The sequence below is a fragment of the Heterodontus francisci genome, chromosome 5 (assembly GCF_036365525.1).
Source record: "Heterodontus francisci isolate sHetFra1 chromosome 5, sHetFra1.hap1, whole genome shotgun sequence".
In the NCBI taxonomy this organism is placed as follows: Eukaryota; Metazoa; Chordata; class Chondrichthyes; order Heterodontiformes; family Heterodontidae; genus Heterodontus; species Heterodontus francisci.
This window is the reverse complement of record NC_090375.1, coordinates 132,761,793-132,774,790: the sequence shown is the minus strand read 5'-3', so window position 1 is coordinate 132,774,790 and position 12,998 is coordinate 132,761,793. Positions and strand designations below refer to the sequence as shown.

Here is a 12,998-nt window from a genome sequence, read left to right as displayed (position 1 = left end):
AAGAGTTCACCTACCTCGGCTCAACTTTCACCAGTAACCTGTCTCTCGGTGCAGAAATCAACAAGCGCATGGGAAGGGCGTCCAGACTGGCTAAGAGGATGTGGGAAAATGGCGCACTGACGCGGAACACAAAAGTCTGTATGTTTCAAGCCTATGTCCTCTGTACCCTGCTCTACGGCAACGAGGCCTGGACAACGTATGTCAGCCAAGAGCGATGTCTCAACTCATTCCATCTTCGCTGCCTCCGGAGAATCCTTGGCATCAGGTGGCAAGACCGTATCTCCAGCGCAGAAGTCCTCGAGGCGGCCAACATCCCCAGCATATACATCCTACTGAGCCAGCAGTGCTTGAGATGGCTTGGCCTTGTGAGCCGCATGGAAGATGGCAGGATCCCCGAGGACGCATTGTGCAGCGAGCTCGTCACTGGTATCTGACCCACCGGCCGTCCACGTCTCCGCTTTAAAGACGTCTGCAAACGCGACATGAAGTTCTGTGACATTGACCACAAGTCATGGAAGTCAGTTGCCAGCGATCGCCAGAGCTGGCAGACAGCTATGAAGGCGTGGCTAAAGAGTGGCGAGTGGAAGAGACTTAGCAGTTGACAGGAAAAAAGACAGAAGTGCAAGGAGAGAGCCAACTGTGTAACAGCCCCAACAACCAATTTTATCAGCAGCACCAGTGGAAGAGTCTGTCACTCTCCTAGAATTGGCCTTTATAGCCACTCCAGGCGCTGTTCCACAAAGCGCTGACCGCCTCTAGGCGCTTACCCATTGTCTCTCGAGACAAGGAGGCCTAAGAAGAAGAAGTTTAGCAATAATGGAGGAGTCGAGAGAAGTGGTGGTGAGGTGGAGCTGGGTGTCATCAGCAACCATGTGAAAACTAACTGTGCTTTCCGATGTCTCCGAGGGACAGCATATAGATGAGAAATAGGAGATCAAATAGTCGTTTGGTTGTACAGAACTTGAGAATTGCTGAAAATAGAGACATGTTGTCGAAGCTTTTCGTCTTGTACTCATCAGGAGAATACGCAAGAATAACCAATGTAAGGGAAAACAACAACTTGTACTACATGAGAAGAGAGTGCCGATTGGTTGGCAAGTGAACTCTGGTAGAAGCGTTGCCATGGAGAATGCACCAGTTTACGGTGACTGAGAGTTAACTGCCAAGCTTTGTTTGAAATTTGAGCCATTCACTGGTTCATTTCTCAGGGCAATGCCTTGATCAATCAGAGTTATGCTGCCTGGTGTGAAGACATGTGCTCCAGAATTAGCCGTGCCTCTAGCCAAGCTGTTCCTGTACAGCTACAACACTGGCATTTACCCGATATAGCAGAAAATTGCCCAGGTATATTCTGTCCACCAATAGCAGGGCAAATCCAATTCGGCCAATTACCACCCCATCAGTCTACTCTCCATCAGCAAAGTAATAGAAGGTGTTATTGATAATGCTATCAAGCGGCACTTATTCACCAATAATCTGCCTGCTGATGTCCAGTTTGTTACTGCGTGACCATTCAGCCCCAGACCTCATTACATTCTTGGTCCAAGCATGGACAAATGAACTGAATTCCAGAGATGAGGTGAGAGTGCTTGTTCTTGACATCAAGGCAATACTTGACCATGTGTGGCATCAAAGACCCCTTGTAAAATTGAAGTCGATGGGAATCAGGGAAAGTTCTTCACTGCCTGGAGTCTCACCTAGCACAAAGGAAGATAGTTATAGCTGTTGGAAATCAATCATCTCAGCCCCAATATATTATTGCAGGAGTTCCTCAGGGCAGTGTCCTAGGCACAACCATCTTCAGCTGCTTCATCAATTACCTTCCGTCCATCATGAGGTTAGAAGTGGGTGTGCAATCATCAACAAACATAGTGTTCAGTTCCATTCAAAGCTCCTCAGCTAATGAAGCAGTCTGTGCCCGCATGCAGCAAGACCTGGATAACATACAGGGTTGGGCTGATAAGTGCCAGGCAATGACCATCTGAACAAGAGTCTAACCACTTCCCCTTAACGTTCAATGATATTAACGTTGCCAAACCTGACTATCAACATCCTGGGGTCACTATTGACCAGAAACTTAACTGGACCAGCCAATGGCTGCATTGGCAGGACCGAGGCCGAGTATCCCCCAGCGAGTGGCACATCTGACTCCCCAAAAGCTTTTCACCATCTACAAGGCACATGCCAGGAGTGTAATGGAATACTGTCCACTTTCCTGGATGAGTGCAGTTCAACAACACTCAAGAAACTCGACACTATCCAGGGCAAGGCAGTCTGCTTAATTGGCATCTTAAACATTCATTCCCTTCACCATCAGCACATCATGGCTGCAGTGATTACCATCTACAAGATGCACTGTAGCAACTCGCCAAGACTGCTTTGACAGCACCTTTCAAACCTGCAACCTGTCTCAAAGAACAAGGGCAGCAAGCACATAGGAACATAACCACCTGCAAGTTCCCCTCCAAGTCACACACCAGCTTGATTTGGAAATATATCACTGTTCCTTCATCGTAGCTGGGTCAAAATCCTGAAACTCCCTACTTAACGGCACTATGGTGTACCTAAACCACATGGACTGCAGTGATTCAGAAGGCGGCTCACCACCACCTTCTCGAGCGCAATTAGGGATGGACACTAAATGCTGACCTAGCCAACAACTTCCACATCACATAAACAAGTAAAGAAAAATACAGAGGCAAATTCATTATTTAATATTTCTGCCAATTCACTCTCATTACCTGTTAGTTTATTGTGTGTATCCCTTAGTGGCCCTATCCCATCCTGATTTTTTTTCCTTTTACAAATACTGCAGATGCTGGAAATCTGAAATAAAAACAGAAAATGCTGCAAATACTCAGCAAGTCATGCTACATCTGTGGAGAGAGAAACCGAGTTAACATTTCAGGGTAATGACCTTCTGATGAAATAATTACTAACTGTTTCCCTGATATAAGTCAGATCAAGGTTAAATTGTATTAATTTTAAACAGACTATTTTCCCAGCCTTTTCCACGGAGCTCATTACTAGCTACTACTCAGAGCTGGCACCTGCAGAGAGTCATGACTGGCTGGATTGCAGTTGGGAATTGGGGGATTTGGTCAGGAATCGGAGTGCAAGGAATTCAGGAGTAACATTTTTGGGGAGTCAGAAATTGAGGGGGTCGGAATCAGGGGATTCGGGAATTGTGGAGAACTTGGGAATTCAGAGGTAGTGGGCATTAGGTGGGCAAGGCTGTGCATTGAAATCTGAGGAGGCTTGAGATTTGAAGGAGAATGGGGGTGGGGTGATTGAGGAATCGGGTAGACTGGGGGCTTGGGGGAGAAGGGGAGATTGGAATGGGGGCTCGGGAAAGATGGACACTGGGGAATGAGGGCATAAGGAGAGCTGGGGGCTTGGGGAAGAAATGGAGACTGAGGAATGGAGCTTGGGGGAAGAGATGGGCACGGTGAGAGCTGGGGAATGGGGTCTTGGGAGAGAGATGGAGACTGGGGAATGGGATTGATGAGAAAGGAGGAGACTGGGCAATGGAGGCTCAGTGGGAGAGTGGGGGAATTGGGCCTGAGGAGGAGAGGGGGTTAACAGGACTAGGAGCTTCTGAGGAGATATGGAGATTGGGAAATGAGGAAGAGTAACGGACTAGAGATCAGTGGATTGGGACTCAAATGTATAGAAGAATAGGGTTGAGGTGGGCTTGGGGGCCAGCATTTCCTGCAGAGGCATGAGTAGCACCCTAGTGAGTAGGAGCGGCACTGAGAGAGGAACAGCCAGTGAAGGGCTAAGTGAAACCTGGGTAAATAATGGAAGGTTGTTTCCATTGGTGAGTGAAGAACAAAAGGGGGAAAGTTCTTGAACTGAGGTCTATTAAACCATAGAGTCCTGAACCCCTTGTGGCTGTTGAGTTTTAAATTTAAAAGGGAAGTGGAAAATAAGAAATATAAAAGAATGGGGTTATAGGAGACATCGTCAGCACTAGGAGCCAGATGGTTTTTTCCTGAGCTGTAATTTCTATTATTCTATGAAAACCCTCCTTTATTAAGACTGAGCCCAGAGTATGTTTTAGAAATGTCGGTGCTGAGCTGAGTTTAGGACAAAGTGCCCTCTGAGAAGAGTGCCAAACACTGAGCCCACTGCCCATTGTGCAGTCTCTCGTTCAGGTGAGTCTGCACCACCCTGGTTTTGACATGTGAAGTCCAAGTACAGATCAGCTCTGACTGAGGTTCCCAGTTCAGAGATATCACCTTCACATGGAACCAGAATCCAAGAAGATAGGTAGACACATAGGCCGTGTTAAAAGTGGCATCAGCTAGAGCCTGACTGCATCTTGTGTAGTGCAGTTATGGTTTCAGTTTAAATATCACCAGGTGATTTGGTTACAGATAGAACTTCGGACTATTACACCTATGTCTGCCAATTACATATAGACTCAAGTCAGTTATTGTTTTAATATTGCTTATGAGAAGATTCTAACTATTACCAGAATTACTGTTAGTTATCAGTGCCATTTCAGTGAGTTACCATTAGTTACTGGTTAAACAAAGTTCCTCCTACCTCTGATTTCCATAGAAACATAGAAAGAGGCCATTTGGCCCATTGTGTCTGTGCCAGCCAAAAAAGAACTATCCTGAGAGATGACACTGATATTGGAGCGCCTGTCCTTCCACTGAATTTGCAGGACTTTGCAATGGTTGAGAGACTTCCACCTCCTGCTGAGCCTGTGACTGGCCACTCGTTATACAGGATTTTCTGCATCAGCCTATTCCTGCCAGCTCCATGAGTGGTCCCGAGGAGCCCTTGTCACAGGAGCCCTTGGAGCAGGCTTTCAGCTATCTCTTCAAGAACACCCTGAAGCAGATCCACACTGCCTACATCTGGGCTCCCCAGCCGGACATGCTGGCCATGTGTGTGTATTAGACCCCGTCCGTGTAGCGGAGCTTGGTCTCCAATCGTCTTGGCCATCCCTGCCATTGGACAAAGACCTTGCTTCACTCGGACCATGTGGTAGTCGGTGTGCAACGACCATCCCACATTAAAAGAACTCGCGCAGCATCTTACACCCCCTCAAAATGAACTTCGGGACCTGGAATATCAGGACTCTTATGGACAAGCCCAGCAGTGACAGACCTGAACGCCGTACCGTTATCCTAGTCCAAGAACTCCGCCGCTCCAACATTGATATCGCTGCCCTGACTGAGACATGGCAGGCAGGAGAAGGCCAGCTCAAGGAACAAGGTGGCAGATACACCAACTTCTGGAAAGGTAAACCAGAAGAAGAACGCCAACTCCATGGGTTTGGTTTCGCCATAAAAAATTAACTGGCTGACCATCTCAGCAAGCCCCCTCGTGGATTAAACGATAGGCTTATGACCCTCCGGCTCACTCTAGCCCAGAAACAGCATGTCACAGTCGCAGCGCGTATGCCCCAACCCTAGAAGCAACAGATGAGGCCAAAGAGGAATTCTACTCCAACTTTGATCATTTGCCGTCCCGTGTTCCCAAGCAAGACGAGCTGATCCTCCTCGGAGACTTCAATGCCTGAGTTGGGAGGGACACAAACCTTTGGAAAGGTGGGATTGGCAAGGAAGGTGTTGGAAGGGCTAACACCAACAGAGTCCTCCTTCTCACTAAATGCCTTGAATATGATCATCTTCACTATCAACCACACAGCTGTTATTTGTTTCATCTCAAACCTTTTTAATCATGCTCCCTACATTTTTAAGTCTAAGATATATACCACTAACAGCAAGGGACCCAGTACTGAGCCTTGCAGAACCCCACTGGAAATAGCCTTCCAGTCACAAAAAACCCTGTCGACCATAACTCTTTGCTTCCTGCCACTGAGCCAATTTTGGATCCAACTTGTCACTTTCCCTTGGATCCTATGAGCTTCTAATTTTCTGACCAACCTGCCAGATGGGACCTCGTCAAAGTCTTGCTAAAATCCATGTAGGCTACATCAAATGCACTACCCTCATTGACCCTCCTTGACCCTTCTTATTCTTTCCTCAAAAAATTTAATCATGTTAGTCAGACACGACCTTTGCTTAACAAATCCTTGCTGCCTTAATCCATGGCTTTCTAAATGATGATTTATACTGTCTCTCAGAATTTTTTCCAATAATTTGTCCACTACCCAAGACCAAGGTTAGGCTGACTGCCTTGTAATTATTCGGGCTATCCAATCCTCTTTAAACCAATGGTACAACATTAGCAGTTGTCTGGTACCATGCCTATACCCAGAAAGGATGGAAAATGAAGGTCAGAGCTTCTGCTATTTCTTCCCTTGTTTCCCTTAGCAGCCTGAGATACATTTCGTCTGAGCCTGGTAATTTATCCCCTTAACAATTTCTCCCTTTCTTTGTTTAACCCATCCAATATTTCACATTCCTCCTTCTTAACTACAATGTCTGCTTCATCGCTCTGTTGTGAAAACAGATGCAAAGTATTCATTAACAATCATTCCCATGTCTTCCACCTCCACACACAAGTTACCATTATGGTTTCAAATTGGCCCTTAGTTACCCTCTTCCTCATTATGTATTTGTAAAACATCTTTGAGTTTTCCTTGATTTTACTTGTCAATATTTTTTCGTGCCCTCTCTTTGTTTTCCCAATTTCCTTTTTAATTTCATCCCTGCACTTTCTACACTCCTCTAGGCTTTCTACACTATTGACATCTAAATAAGCTTTCTTTTTTGCCTCATCTTACTCTGTATGCTCTTTGATTTGTGAGTCCCACCTTCTTTTCTTTGTGGGAATGTATTTGTTCTGAACCCTCCTTAGCTCCTCCTTGAATGCCTCCCACTGTTCTGACACTGATTTACCTTCATGTAGCTGTTTCCAATCCACTTTCGCCAAATCCATCTCAACTTAGTGAAAGTGGCCTTTCCCTAATTTAACGCTTTAGGCTTGATCTGTCTTTATCATTTTCCATAACTACTCTAACTCTAACTGAATTATCATTACCATTAAAATGCTCTCCCACTGGTGCCCCTTCCACCTGCCTGAGTTCATTCCCTAAAACTAAGTCCAGAATTGCCCCTTCTCCCACTTGCAGCTCCCTGCTCAGACCACCGAGTTAAAAGGGCAGTTGCATCTCTATGGCATCTAGGAACCTGATACGAAAAGAAGGGCCCCACTGGCTTTGGATGGGTATCCCTGCTGCCTGCTCGGTAGAACAGTTTAAAATTGGAAAGTCAGCTCAAGGTGGCTCCAGGGTGGGCAAATAAGCTGTAGGTCCAAGCTCAGTGGGAACTCCTGTAAGTCTGCCCAAAGTTGGATTTTTATCACCAGTAGGAAACTTTAACCTAGTAATAGGGATTCAATTTCATGTCTCAGAGGTGAACCAGCAATGTGTTAACCACTGCAACACCTAGGGCTTCACGAAAGGTATCATTTACCTCAGAATAAACATTTCAAGTTAGTGTTTTTTTCAAACCTTTGAATTCAAAAATTGGGAGAGGTTATACTATGTATCAGTACTTTATGCAGAAATCTGAAGCCTAAATAAGAATTGTCGGGCTGATCGGTGGCGAACTTCAAAGATGGCGGGGTGCACACGCGGGATTTGCTCTGCGGAGGCGGCTCATTTACATGGATGAAGCAGACCGCCTCTTCCCCCCCCCCCCACTTCCCCAATGACATGGAGGGGGCATGTGCTCTGTCCCCGGCAACGGCGTCCTACGCCACCTCGCAGGTGCTGATGCCATTTTTAAAGGGCTTAGAGCCCTAAATGGAACTTAAATTTTTAAAGAATCATGGCATTTAAAAATATTAACAATTTAAAAAATCTTTCCAGCCTCTCTCCTAGCCCCCTGCCCCCAATAGCCTTGTATGTCATTCCTGCCCTTTTCCCCCACCCCAAAATGCTTGCTTTCAGTACATGACCTTTCCTGCCCCCCGCCACCACCCCCCAAAGTTCAAAAACTTTCACCTTTACCCCTTCCCGTCACCCCCTCAACCAATCAGGTGAGTTTTAGCCTGCTCCTCTCTTTCACACTGAGATACTTACAGCCTCCTCTCTCCCGACCAGTGTCCCGCATCAGATCTCTGGTCGGAGATCCAATGACGCGGGACGCCGAGCACCGACCATAATATCGGAGTGGGAGGGCCGTTGGGACGAGGTAAGTAATTATTCCTTCATTTTAATGTTCTAACATATTCAAAAGAATGTCCTGTCGCCGAGCGGTAATATGGGGCGGGGCCTTCCTGGCATCGAGGCCCATGCCGGACCTCTCCTGGAGGCTTTTTACAGCCCCTCCCCCGTCATGACCCCTAAGGTCGGGGGACTGGTAAAATTCAACCCGTCATGTCTGCGAAAAATCATCACTTCAAAACCTAATGTTTATAATGAAGGGGGAAGGGAGGTTAAATGTTTTGAACAATTCCTATTTAGGTAACTGATTTCTCCATAAAGTACTGGTTGACTGTGCCTTGCATGGTAGGAACAGGGAAGTTAATATTCTACCCTTTTAACTTCACACATGTCTTATTCTTATTGTGTACAAGGGATTAAAATCAGGCTAAGTCTTCATGTATAATCTCAAATAATTGTTTTCAAACTGCTTTTATAATTTTTTTTGCTGGGGGATTGTAAAACAGAATTAGTTTATGACTTTTGCAATCACTGCTACTTATTGTGATCTGATGGACAACCTTACTAGTGTTAAAAGCTGCAAGCCCCTCATCCACTTAGTTACTGCAGTATTTACTGCTGGAGAAGTGACTATGTAATATGTGACTTTTTTAGTTTTAAAATACTATTGACTTTCGATGATGTTTTTCATGTGTATATGAAGCCAGTTGCTGCTTGAGATGATGGGCGGCACAGTGGCGCAGTGGTTAGTACCGCAGCCTCACAGCTCCAATGACCCCAGGTTCGGTTCTGGGTACTGCCTGTGCAGAGTTTGCAAGTTCTCCCTGTGACCGCGAGGGTTTCCTCTGGGTGCTCCGCTTTCCTCCCACATGCCAAAGACTTGCAGGTCGATGGGTAAATTGGCCATTGTAAAAAAAAACAAATTGCCCCTAGTATAGGTAGGTGGTAGGAGAATTGAGGGAAGGTGGGGATGTGAGAGGGAAAATGGGATTCATGTAGGATTAATATAAATGGGTGGTTGATGGTCAGCACGGGCTGGGTGGGCCAAAGGGTCTGTTTCAGTGCTGTATCTCTCTATGACATGTAATGTCTCTCTGAAGGGCCACGAATCATGAGCGCCTATTTCCAACAACCAAGATCATTGCTGAATGCATTGTTGCTATTTGAATTGAGATCCTCTTTGTCTTTTCCAATTCCTGAAGAATCCTCACAAAAATTGAGATCTGCCAGAATTTGCCCAGTGTTCCAGTAGTGATGCTAAATGCTACACAAGCTGACCATATACTGTGTGCGTCAGTCACTAACAGTTCCTGAAAATTCATTTTTATAACTTGAACTGGTTGCAATAAATGACATTTCAGCTCACCAGCTATGAATTAGATTTAGTCACCTTTTAATAATTACATGTTGCTGTATCTGTTCTCAATCCTTAAATAGTTTTTTTTTTTGTTTGTTTCAGATATAGCTGTTAAGTGGATTTATCATGATAGCAACAGGAGGGCTTCTTCGTATTTCAGCCAGGAGACAAGATTCCTTTCGATCGCGTAATCGTGCTAATAAGCACAAAAGGAAAGCAAAAAAGAAATGCAAGAGCGATGTGGTGGTAGTCAAAGGCAAATTGAAGCTATTCTCCATTTCTGGACTGATTGCTGCATTTGGAATCCTGGTGCTGTTAGTAGGGATAGCAATGACAGTGATGGGCTACTGGCCTAAGGGCACTGACGTTTTTAAGACTATTAAGGTCCAATCTTATAATACTACCAATAGCACTAGTTTAGAGACAACAACACTAGAGATTATTTCTAATTTTTTAGCAAGCTACTTGCATTCTGAAAAGCTGAAGGTTATAGGGCCCCTTATTATGGGAATTGGTATATTTTTGTTTATCTGTGCCAATACAGTTCTTCATGAAAACAGAGACAAGAAAACCAAGATAATTAATATACGAGACATCTACTCTACAGTTATAGACGTACACAATTTGAGGACAAAGGATTGTGGGCCCTTTAATGGTTTTGTCAACTATGTGCAGTCCAAAAGCATGGATAATCTCAAATCTTCTGATTCTTTTTGTGCAGCAATGTTGGCCAAAAGTACCTGGCGGACACCTGTTGGTAATACTGTAAAGCCTATGGATCCAAAAGAAAATGTTGGTAAAAAGCACTGCGATTTTGTAGCAAACTTGCAGCCGCAAATCCCCAAAGATAGAAAGACATTCTCTGATACTGTGTACAGTATTTGCAGAGACAGAATCAGAATGAATGACAGAACCCAAATGCCCCAAATGTGTGGAGCTAAGTCAATTGTCACTTCTTCCATTAGTGCATTCACACTGCCTGTCATCAAACTGAACAACTGTGTCCTGGAAGAGGGTAATGCCAGATATGGGAAAAATGGGAATGAAGCACAAACTTCAGAAAAGTGTAATGAAACTCAACGAGCATTTGACCATTTTGCCTCTGATCAGATTGGAACTGTTGAGTCAATTTCAGCAGATATAACTGTAAGCAGTGATCACCTTGGAGATAATAAGCAGGACATAGAAACAGAGACTTCAGATACCTCATGGTTAAATGCTAACCAGTTGGTATCTAACAAAAGCTTACAAAATCCCTCTCTCCAAATGTCCCAGGTTTCGTCTGTTCCATTTCAGAGAACAGGATCCAATCTTTCTCTCCACACTTTGTCAACTCACTCTAAACTTATGAATCTTGACGACTATCCTTCCATGTCCATGATGAAGAGTGAAGGGATAGATCCAAGCTGCGCACATTTAGATTGCACCAACAGTGAGGACTACATAATGTTAGGTGATAAGAACACTTTTGAGTCTACTGTTGTGCTACCAGAAGCCATAGACAAGTCTGGCGATGATTGTACAGAGAATCTTAATAAAGATATCATCCAAGAAAGCATAAAGCCAAGCAATGAACAAAAGGTGAATAAACCTCAGAGGTGTGTGCAGAGACAGTATACAAAAAGAGAGAAGTTGCTAATCATTTCTGGTTCTCACAATACCCTAAAAATAGACAATGATGAAATTGATAGTAATCAGTAATAATATAATCATGCATAGTTGGGTTCAGACACACAAAAAATACAGTGAAAACTGTAACGAATGAAAAGAATGTGACTTTTCTGTAGTTTTTGATTACTGAATGTCAGTCAAGCTCCAAAGACTCCTAGATTATTGTGGAACTAACCATCCAGTTTCTTTAGTTGCTTCCAAGTGTAAATGCCTCAGCCATTAGGTGGCGATTGTTTATCTCAGTTAAACACTAAGTGAGAGTTTTTAATATAATATTTATTTGTAAACAGCTTGTAAACATTGAAAATTCTGTCATCCTAGGATTGTAAGTTTACAGTCTTGAACCATCAAAATGAGATTAACTTGTACTGAATTCTATATTCTGATTAAATTAAAGGATATATAGACATCTTGTATTAGCATATAATACACTAATCCACACATAAATGTGATATTGAAAAGCTTTGTGTCATTTCATAAATATAAGAAATAATTTGCATTGTGGTAGTAATAGAGGTCTAATCAAGTAATAGTTATTTCTGTAATCTTGAATTATGCCTCACTGCCTGTGTTCTCTAAATTGTAACCTATCGTTTAGATTCTAGAATTATATCTTTCTCATTTGCTTCCTCCTGTACAGCAGACTTCACACATTTTTATCACAGTTGTCTGTATTTCCAATGGACTTGGGCCAGAATTGATAAATACAGGATATGTGTCTACATTCCATACCTTGTTACGTATACTTGCCCTCTTCACAATTTGTGTCACCACAGTCAGTTGATTTTAAGAAAATCATTTAGCCTGTCATGTACACTTCTGTAAACCAAGTGTACACGAGTCATTATGTATTTGCCTGGAATTAGATTGAAGAATATTGTTAGTGGGGTAGATGGTCTCTTGAATAGGAGAGTAAGGCAGCTGTAATTATATTACATATGGTCCTGTTAGTTCAAAAAGGAAAGAAATCAGGGCCTGTGAACGATAGGCCAATACTAGTAAGTTTAACTTCAGCAGTCAGGAAGATATTGGAAAGCTTTATATGCAATAATATAAAACCAAAATCCAGAGGGTACCACACTTACTGAGGGTACTAGTAAAGCTTTAGAAGGTTGCCTCACTACCATAATTATTACTTCAAATTAAAGGCAACTAGTAGATGAAAGAGGTCCAGGAGGGATATTGTTTATTTGGATGTACAGAAAACCTCTGACAAACCTTTGCATGTATGGCTATTGTTTTTTTTTAAAAAAGCCTTGTATTATTTTGGAAATAGAAGAATAGATTTAGTTGGTCAGAATTGTATAAATTGAATAATTATTGATGGGAAGGGTTCAGATTGGAGCCTAGTGACATTTTTTTCTTCCTCAGGATTCTATGCCGGTTGTTTATTAATTGTACAACTAAATTTGCAATGATAAGAAAATGTATACATTCTGCTATTAAAAAGATTAGTAGTTTGCAATCTGATTTAGGTAAATAATTTGTCTTATAAATGGTAAAAATCTGGCGATGTGCTGTGGTATGCCATTGGAGCCAGCCAAACCAAGGCATGTCTATTCAATACATTAAATTAGAGCAGGAAAGGGAATTGAATGTAGTCACTGACGAGCCATGAAAAGTTCTTAAAATTACAGCTAGGTAATATAGCTCAAATCTAAGGGCTCTGTACTTACAATTTATACTGTTTAGGTTAATCTGCATGTGGCATATTGTATTCAGTTTTCATACAGACATTTGTTAATCAATATTGAAGCTCTGGACAGACTGCAGAGAGCAATATAAATGAAACCTAAAATTGGATTGGCTTCGAGAGTTAGCTATTCATTTTGAGAAACGTTGACTCAGTGAAGATACGAATAACACATTTAAATC

At 43.2% G+C, this 12,998-nt stretch overlaps 1 protein-coding gene across 7 annotated transcripts in view; it reads left to right on the top strand.

Moving 5' to 3' along the window:
- The window catches only part of LOC137369621 (transmembrane protein 200A-like), a 55,561-nt gene extending 43,060 nt beyond the window's left edge, over positions 1–12,501 (top strand). For 4 of the 7 annotated variants that reach the window (XM_068030948.1, XM_068030952.1, XM_068030953.1 and 1 more), the window contains exon 2: positions 9,555–12,501. In XM_068030948.1, the coding sequence (XP_067887049.1) occupies positions 9,579–11,153 (1,575 nt within the window). In that variant the 5' untranslated portion in view covers positions 9,555–9,578 and the 3' untranslated portion in view covers positions 11,154–12,501. Of the gene's footprint in view, positions 1–2,815; positions 2,910–9,554 lie in introns of all 7 variants that reach the window. The other 3 variants (XM_068030950.1, XM_068030949.1, XM_068030951.1) reach the window with 1 other exon arrangement.
- The last annotated feature ends 497 nt before the right edge of the window (positions 12,502–12,998 follow it).